The 9,271-nt window shown below is 41.2% G+C and overlaps 1 protein-coding gene across 3 annotated transcripts in view; it reads left to right on the top strand.

Moving 5' to 3' along the window:
• The window catches only part of ST8SIA5 (ST8 alpha-N-acetyl-neuraminide alpha-2,8-sialyltransferase 5), a 41,822-nt gene extending 36,797 nt beyond the window's left edge, over positions 1-5,025 (top strand). For 2 of the 3 annotated variants that reach the window (XM_019471847.1, XM_019471846.1), the window contains 2 exons: positions 3,330-3,422; positions 4,344-4,812. In XM_019471847.1, the coding sequence (XP_019327392.1) occupies positions 3,330-3,422; positions 4,344-4,812 (562 nt within the window). Of the gene's footprint in view, positions 1-3,329; positions 3,423-4,343 lie in introns of all 3 variants that reach the window. The other variant, XM_009278428.1, reaches the window with a different exon arrangement.
• The last annotated feature ends 4,246 nt before the right edge of the window (positions 5,026-9,271 follow it).

Here is a 9,271-nt window from a genome sequence, read left to right as displayed (position 1 = left end):
GAGTGAAGTTGAGCCCAGGAAGAAGGGAGGGGTGGGAGGAAGGTGTTTTAAGATTTAGTTTTTATTTCTCATTACCCTACTCTGATAAAAGATTAATTTTCCCCAAGTCGAGTCTGTTTTGCCTGTGATGGTAATTGGTGAATGATCTTTCCCTGTCCTTAGCTCGACCCACGAGCCTTTCGTTATATTTTCCCTCCCCTGTCCAGCTGAGGAGGGGAGGGATAGAGCGGCTGCGGTGGACACCTGGCATCCAGCCAGGGTCAAGCCACCACAATTATTCATATGCATGACTAATCCCTCTCTAAATCCTGTTAAGCTCTTTTCCCAGGTCATGGCATATGACAGCTAGCTCAGAGATTCATGACCTGTTCTCTAGAAAAGAAAGATCTTTTTAGTTCTGTTGGCCTATTTTCTGATCTTAGGTACGGTCCTGTCAGTTTAGAATAACTGTGCATAAATCAATGAATTTCTCTGATTGCATACCAGCAAAAATTAGGTCAGATTTTGGCTCATTGCATTCTTAATTTGATTTGGCATCAAATGAGAAATAAAATTTTACCGATCCTACCTTCACTATTCATTATTTTCAGACCCCTTGTGTCTGCCTCTTGTGCCCATTTTATAGAAAACTATTGCCTTATTTTAATCTGTGAAACACTCCAGGCTTCACATAATTTGCCTCTTAAAAGCCTAGTGTACCCTATATATATTAAATAGTTATTGTAGATTCCCTTCTATTGTGCTGGATCACAGCTATCAGTATAGTTGAAATGAAAGGTACATGTTAGGACGAGAGGAGATGGCCTCAAGGTGCACCAGGGGAGGTTTAGATTGGACGTGAGGAAAAATGTCTTTACTGAAAGAGTGGTGAAACATTGGAACAGGCTGCCCAGGGAAGTGGTGGAGTCCCCATCCCTGGAGGTATTTAAAAGACGTGTAGATGAGGCGCTTAGGGACGTGGTTTAGTGGGCATGGTGGTGTTGGGTCGACGGTTGGACTCGATGATCTTAGAGGTCTTTTCCAACCTCAATGGTTCTATGATTTTATGTTACACATGGAGGTGACAAACTGTTGAGTGGAAGTGGAAATACGGGCAGCAAATGTCATCATTTAGGTATAAGAACTTGCAGTGGAGGTCCCTCTCTACCACTGTTGCTCTTTCTTGAACTGTACCACAACTGCATAAAAAGAGCAGATCAGATCACTACAGAACTTAGAAATTGCTTTTGGTACCAGTAATTAATTAAGTAGAGGCTTAAGTAGAACTGAAATATGAATAAGTACATCAGTACTCGTGCAAAAAAAACCCCTGGCTCACCACCTCCAAAACATGTGGACCAGCATTATGCACAAAGACATGCTAGTGTTTAACAGCTTAAGGTCTGCTGACATCAATTTTGAAGTAAAGCTTGTGTTTAAGGTCAGGTCTGAACGAATCCACTTTCCAGTCTGACACCAGTTCACCAAACTGTCAGGAATCACCATCTTGGTCACCGACAAAACAATCCTTTAAAATATTTCAAGAACTGCCTATGGAGCACTGCTAACATTCAGTGAAACATTCAGGACGCCTGGGAAAATCTTTTATTGTCAGGAAGCTTGTGGCCAGCAGGATGCAACCAAGATTTTTCTATGAAATAAATTCTGATAGCAATTAATTATATTACAATAGACTATATAAAATACACACACACACACACACACACACACACGAATTGCATTTACTAGTTATTGTCTATCTCCATCTACTGGCCAGAGTGGAGATCTGTGATGAAACATTGGGTGCATTTATAGATGGGACTACTCTCTGCAGGGATGAATTTTTGGAGTTCTATGACAAAACTACAGTTTATGCGGATCGTATCGTTTTTGTAAGGAATTACCACTTTCGACAAATTCACTCTTTCTTAATCCTGGTGGGAGTTTACTGTTTGAAAATATTGAAGCTGAATATTTGAAAACCTTTTTCAAATATAATCTAATGAGCACAGTGCCCAGTGCTAGGTGGAACTGGGGATGCTAGAGGACTTCAGAAGGACTTTGCGTGACCTAGCAGAGAAAAGTGCTGGAAATAACATTGCCTATGAGAAGGATGAGGTGGCTAAAAAAATTTCTCTGCCCTGATAAAGAGGGACTCTCTGGGAGGTACATGTGAACCTCCTGAGTCTGAGAAGGACTTTGAAGGATTTTTGTGCGTCCCTCTGCTCCCCCACTTGCCCTCTCCCTGTGACTGAGAAATTATGATGGTAGCTGAACTGCAGTATTGTGAAAACACTGAGCACCGCTTACCCTAAATACCTACACCGTTTTCTCCTATTCAGCCCTGATCTTCAAAAATACAGAGGTGTTTGGGAATTAGGCACAGCAGTATTTTTGAGATGTGGGGATCTTAACAGTGAAGGCTTTTACTGTGGCTTGTAGATCGCTTCAAAGAGTTTTCAAAATGTCAGCAAATATCTAACGCTAGCTTAAACTGAGTGTAAAACTAGTTGCAAGGCCACTTATGTTGCCTCTGATAATGCGTGCTGAAGCTTTTTTTTAGCTAGGTTTCCTATGGAAGCAAAGCTGGTGTGATAGCTTGTGTGTATGTGTGCGTGTTTCAGTAACTTCAGCATCTCTTGAGGGATGCTCTAAATTTTTTGCGATGATGAATCTAGGTCAAGGCCAAGGTGAGTGGAGGTTGGGCAAAGTCAAGGTTTGCAAATCTTCACAAGTTTGCTCCTAATAGCTTTGACATCCTCTGGTGAATCTGTAGAGTCAGAATTGCTGCTCTTACACTGCGCTGGGAGATACTTATAAAGGGAAAAGGAAGGGCAGCAGATTGTTTTGGATTAATTAGGACTGGACTGATTTGTCTCTTGTGGAGCATTTCCCCTAAATTCTCTTGGGTATAAAACAAAGCATGTTAAAGGCAATGTTATAGATATAGTTTATCTATTAATCATTGAATACAGCTCAGCTGCTGTTGAGGAAGTCTTTGATGTTATACGCTGATTGTCCTTGGGGCTTCATCCCATTTCTTGTCCTAAACTGCAGAAGTAAATAGTTGAACTGCTATTAAGGAAGCGAAATGAGCGAGCATTGGCTACATCTGCAAAAAGGGGTCATGTCTCACAGACTTGGGGAAGAAGAGAGGTCTTCATATAGCCCCTAAGAACTTCTTACTTTAATGCACAGTTTCGGCATCACCATGTTTTGATACAATTTTAAATTCTCAATCTGTTTCTAGATTTGTTGCTTAGGAGAGATGCTTAAATAAATTCTACTTTCTAGTCCTGAAAAGGTGCAAGGAATTTTTTAACTTTCTTACTAATTTCTTTCCTTTATAGATGCAATTTGCCTCCTATATCTGAGAAATACTTCACGGACGTTGGGGTAAAGACGGATGTCGTGACTGTCAATCCCAGTATAATTACTGAGAGGTCGTTTCTGGTTTTTGTATTTTCATCTCTATTGCTTTTCCAAATCTACCTTTCACTTAATTCTAACTGTTACAGAGAACTTTTTTCCCAATATTACTTTAAACTGACACTATGAATCATATATTTCATTCTGAATTGAAGTTATTCAGTATATGGAAGCAGTAACAACTTACAGAAATGTGTAAAACACTTAGACCTGCACATTGGTGATACAAAGTGGGAAGCTGATGAGCTAAAATTATAACAGCAGAGCCATCCTTCCCCCTGGAAGTCTTGTGCCGTGCTTGCAAGCCCCAGGCAAATGTCTCAGAAACATTCAGGGTGGAAGCAACCGGATCCCACCCTAAATGCTTAAATAAAGTAGCACACATTCTCATATGTTTTTAAAAAATGCCAGTTAAACTTTGTAGCCAGGATTGACTGGATGATTTTAATTTTAAATTTGTTAATACCTTAATGCCACCTTGCTGACAGGTTTGGGACCATGGGGCTCATGACTGCTTTCCTTTAGACATTTTAGACATTTGCTCTGCTTTGGTATTTGCCACTTTTTTATACAGTTCTGCACTGCATAGTGCACTATACAGCTGTCCACACCTTGGAAAAATGACATACTTCTCATAATAAAATGAGAAGTGAGACATGATCGGAAATGTCTACAAAGTTTTTCCACTGTTTGATGAATGTATTGCCAAAAGAGAGGAGAACATGTATTTTTTTATACCCTGCATTTTTGCCCTACATATCATACTGATGCTTTATCTAAAAATCTAAATATATTCCCCTTGTTAACGGAAACATCATTTCAATTATCTCTGTGTCAGAAATGTTTCATTAAAAGCCCATTGGAGGTTTCTTGTCTGCTGAGCCCACACGGAGTCTGTACTGGTCTGACCATCGCTCGCATCCTTTTCAATTTAGATTTCATAAGCTGGAAAAATGGAGGAAACCCTTCTATGACGTGCTCCAGGTCTACGAGAACGCTTCCGTGCTGCTGCCAGCTTTCTACAACACTCGCAACACGGACGTCTCAATCCGGGTCAAATATGTCCTGGATGATTTTGAATCTCAGCAAGCTGTTTATTATTTTCATCCCCAGTATCTCATCAACGTCTCACGCTACTGGCTCGGCCAAGGGGTGCGGGCCAAGCGGATTAGCACTGGACTGATCCTGGTGACTGCTGCCCTGGAGCTCTGCGAAGAAGTCCACCTTTTTGGCTTTTGGGCCTTCCCCATGAACCCCTCAGGGATTTTTATAACTCACCACTACTATGACAATGTGAAACCTCGCCCTGGTTTTCATGCTATGCCCTCAGAAATCTTCAACTTCCTCCACATGCACAGCAAGGGGATCCTGCGGGTTCATACAGGGACCTGTAGCTGCTGTTGACAGGGACACTCCTTCCTCTGACGCAAAAGTGTAACAGGAACTCGATGCCTGTGTATGGTGTAGGAGGTTTTATTACACCCTGAGATTATGCAATAATTGTTTGATATAAATTTCCTCAAGGTATTGCATCCCATAAGATCTAGGATACCAGCATCTTTCCTGCTAGCAGAGTTGGGTCCGTAACAGCGTGGGAGAAGCAAAACTCCTCTGTCCCAGGGTATGCACTGCCCTGGAAAGCAAGTCAGATAAGAAGCACATTTCCAATAGATTTAGTGATAAACAGAGCACATTAATATAGTTATCATTTCACTATGAAGAAAAGCACCAAACTTCTGAGGAGAATCAGTGGTGGAGAATTTTAGCAGAGACTGTATGACTTTACGTAGGTTTCTGAATCAAGTACCTTGGGGCATTGCCAGATTTTATTGAAAGCACTGTTCTCTGGCATTTGGGCTTTTGAAAATAGTCTTTAGCATTATAGTTTTAAGGGGAAGTATATAACTTGAGGTCTTTGTTCTGTAATGTCACAAAGTATTGGTGAAAAATAGCAGATAGATGTGATAGGAATAAACAAGATCACTTTGTGAAATTTTTCAGCCAGGATAGAAGAGAATGTTAAACTCCCATTCACAGCGACAGGTAACTGTGTTGATCATTGTGTGCGATTGTTTTAGAGCTTCTTTCTTCTTCTTGTGTCTTATATTTCTGGTCTCCTCTGCTGATCATCTTTTCTTTCTCATTGTCTGTAATGCTTTCCTTCTAGCTAACGCATGAGCACTGTGTGTACTTCCTCCTACAGTGACCATCTCAGCTTCAGATTGGAGTCCTTACTGAAGAAACATGCTCCTTCACGCTTCTGCAAGCTTTTCTTGGGCTGAATAGCAAGGAGATTACGTAGTTATATTTTCTGAGTTGATTTTTTGGTTCAAATATCACAGCATAAGATAGAAAAAGGCATTTCTTCTTTGATTTTTATTAAAGACTTTGTAAGAGTATCTGAATGTTGAGTCACTGTTGTGCAGGTCAAGTTAAATACTGTCAGGCATCTGTGATAAGTACTGGCAGGAAATGAAGTTAAAATACAGTGAAGGTACTTTGTGGCTTGGATTATGATACTTATTTTAAAATTACGCATCTCAAGATGTCAGATGTCTTAACGTGGCATTTTTGTATGTTGAGAATGTTATTAGGATAGTAAAAGGGCTGGTGTATTCTTTAAAAAGTTACCAACGTTAACTCTGTCAGTTATGCCAAGCTTAATTTTTCACCTGATACAGTTAGACTGGCAAAATCCTGATGCAGAAAAGATGCCACGTATTGCTGGAGTTTATTTTGGCTGCTGAACCGTGGTGTAGTAGGCTGCTGGTGTGTGCCCTTTCATACTGGTATGACTGCGTGCACAGGAGGGTGAGGTTTGCTGTTTCAGCTGTGCTGGCATAGTTAAATGAACAGAGTTTCCTCGTATAAGTTCTTAGTCTGAAGCACTTGGGCTGTTGTCCAGTGCCTTGTCTTGTCTTGATTAGATTACAACATCTTTGATCAAGGATTTGGAGTTTAAAGTGCTAGTTCTATATGAGGGATACTTTCGTTTTTGGGGGGAGAGGGTTTGAATCCAAATCTGGACTGGGATTTTGATTTTGTAATGCATGAGCGCACAAAGCTTCTTTTAAAATCCTCTGTGCTGTGCTGAAAGCTGTGAAAGTTGCTCACGCTACAGATAAAATGATCAGAAAGGAAGTGAAGCATGATGGTCACCATTTCAAAAGTCCCTACTGACCAGCAGTGACCTGGACGGTATGTGAGAGTGTATTTCACTCCAGTATTTCACACTAGACTCCAGAGGTCTGATTACTTTAAAAGCAACCCATATCCTTGATAAAGGTGTCAGAGCTCACTTGGGAAATACCAGCCAGGGATAGGTGAAGGACCTGTGCTTAAGCTTTATATATTTGTGGTGTTGTGCTTTTGTTCTTAGAGTTATACCGTGTGTTAGTGAGCACCGCCTCGTATCGGCTAGCTGTGAAATATGCAGCACACTAAGAATGAACTTGTGGATGAAATAGTTTCCTTGATTTAATATGCAAAAGAGATCTTTGTCTTTGCTGTGTTTTGTAAATTTATGTGCAAAGGGCTTTGATAATGAAGTGCTGTAACGAAAGTGCTATTTAGAGAGCAATGTGACCCTGTGGGTTGGCCATCTTGCTGTGCATTAAGCTTTATGATAACAGTAATGACGCTGAAGCTGGTACCTAGAGCCCTTACTCCTTATTCTGCCAGAGTATGGGACTAGTCATGACTTCAGTATTGCTTTGCTGCTGCTACTTTGCTAAGGTTACCTTCTTTAGTAAGGCATTTTTCTTTACTATGGTGATTGAAGTGAACAAAAGCAACCGAAAGGAGTCTGATAGGTTGCGAGAGATACTTCAAAAAAGATGGGAAAGCACTTGAGAAGCATCCATATGTTGGAAAGAAATGGTGCAAATCCCTCTTTTTTATTGCAAAAATCCTTTTGGACTTTTTGGACAGACAAAAGGATAAGCAAAACTGTAATTACAGTTAACCTGTAATTACAGGGTCATAGACATTTCCTTTCCTTTGTTTGCTTCATGTAAATGAGCAATGTAAATTCACCTAGGCTATACTGTAATAAGTGCAGTTTTACTGTGTTTAGATTTTGATTGGTTATAAATCTATAGCTACTATATTTTTTTAATGATTTTAAAATGTGTGTGCAAGATACTCGCACGTATGCACCAAAGGCCCAGTCTTGCCACATTTATCTGAAAAGAGCTCCCATTCAAGTGGATGGGTATTTTATTTGTGTAGGGACTGCAGAAACAGGCCCAGACAAGTCTGCGAAGGTGTACATAGGTGTATAGTTAGATATAAGGAGTGATGCAAGCCAGAAAGATACTTAAAGAAATACGTATATAATAATCCTTGAGATGAAATGCATGTTGCAACGTGTTTACTTTCTGATTAATTTTTCAGGTGTGGCTCAAAAAAATGATTGAAAAACTATGGCATTTGTCAGAAATGCCATATGCAGAAGCTTTCAGATATTTTTTGGCTTCCTTGCCTTGCACTGGACACTGGAAAATCAGATTCCTGCTGCCGTACCGCAGCATCTGTGGTGCCGAGTGGAAATGGCATGGTGGCAGCTTGCAGGAGCAGGGTCTGAGGATGGACCCTACCTGCTGCTCTGTTCTCCATGGATAGCAAATAAATACTGCCCAGGAGATTTTAGCTATGCGGAGGTCACTACCTGTGCAATGTCACTGTGGTGAGCCAGCATTGACCAACCTGAGCTTCTGCCTGTCCTGCTTAAACGGACGAAAAGAAGGGCTGTTGCAGAAAGAAGGACCCTCCTTGTTTTCTGCCATCATTCTTTTGTGTATTGCACATAAGAAAATAACTCTTTTGACATCAAGAATGTGTCTTGAGTTTGAGGCTATTTTGTTTTTCCTTCTCCCACGCGGTCAAAGCTCCAAATGTCCAATCTTAACCTTCTTTGAACAGTGGGATACCTGAGTGATAAGAAGTGACTGTCAGGAAGCCGGATGTGTTTGCTGCACACTGTTATGGCAAGTAAAGGGCGTGCATAGCATGTCGTGCTTTCCCACAGAAAAGGCTGCAGGCCCCAGAGAAATCCCTTGATACAAAAATCTGATCTGTCCAAGAAGAAACGCTGTCAGCTGTCTGGTACCACATCCTGAGCTCCGGCTTTAATCCCGGCTCTGTTGCTGAGGATATGAAATCTGAGACAGGGAGAGAGAAAATTATAATATTATGGTTTAATCACCAACTCATATTATTTAGGAGAATCGCTTAAGAAGTTCCTGAGATCTGCATACACTGGCAATGCAAATTCAGCCGGAAAAACATAACTAGGACTGCTTCTCCTTTATTGTCAGGTCAACAGAGGAGCTTATGAATCTGCCAGTGCTTTCATCAAAGGGAAGGAAGTATTTAGTCGAAATAGTTTAGCCGCTTGCTTTTGATTTATGAAATCCAACTTTGCTGTTGGACAGAATGGATTAAATGGTGATAGGGCCATTATAATATTTTAGCATATTTTCTGTGATTGCAACGGAGTTGTCAAAGCCAGCTCATGAATTGCAAAGGGAGAGCCATGCCGTGGCAGCTCCTCCTGCTGCGATCTCGGGGAGGAGAGGCACCATAGCGAGTAGGTCCCTGATCGCCTGGAAAAGTGATGTAAAGGGAATATGGGAGATGATTGCAACCACCACTCTGGTCCAGAGCCTTTACCACTGTGGAGTCACATGGTAGTGATGATAGGTGAAGCTTCACAGCTTGCAAGGGCCAGGAGTAGCTCCCCTAGTCTCTGACAAAAGCTGCCCCCATGCAGGCTCGACTGATGATAAATTGAAGGTGAAGTTCACGCGGGATGGTTAGATGTAGTAGACAGAAGGAAATCAACTCTAAGAACAGTCCACTC

This window comes from Aptenodytes forsteri, unplaced genomic scaffold, assembly GCF_000699145.1.
Source record: "Aptenodytes forsteri isolate BGI_AS27 unplaced genomic scaffold, ASM69914v1 Scaffold178, whole genome shotgun sequence".
Lineage (NCBI taxonomy): Eukaryota > Metazoa > Chordata > Aves > Sphenisciformes > Spheniscidae > Aptenodytes > Aptenodytes forsteri.
This window is presented reverse-complemented; position numbering and strand designations above follow the sequence as displayed.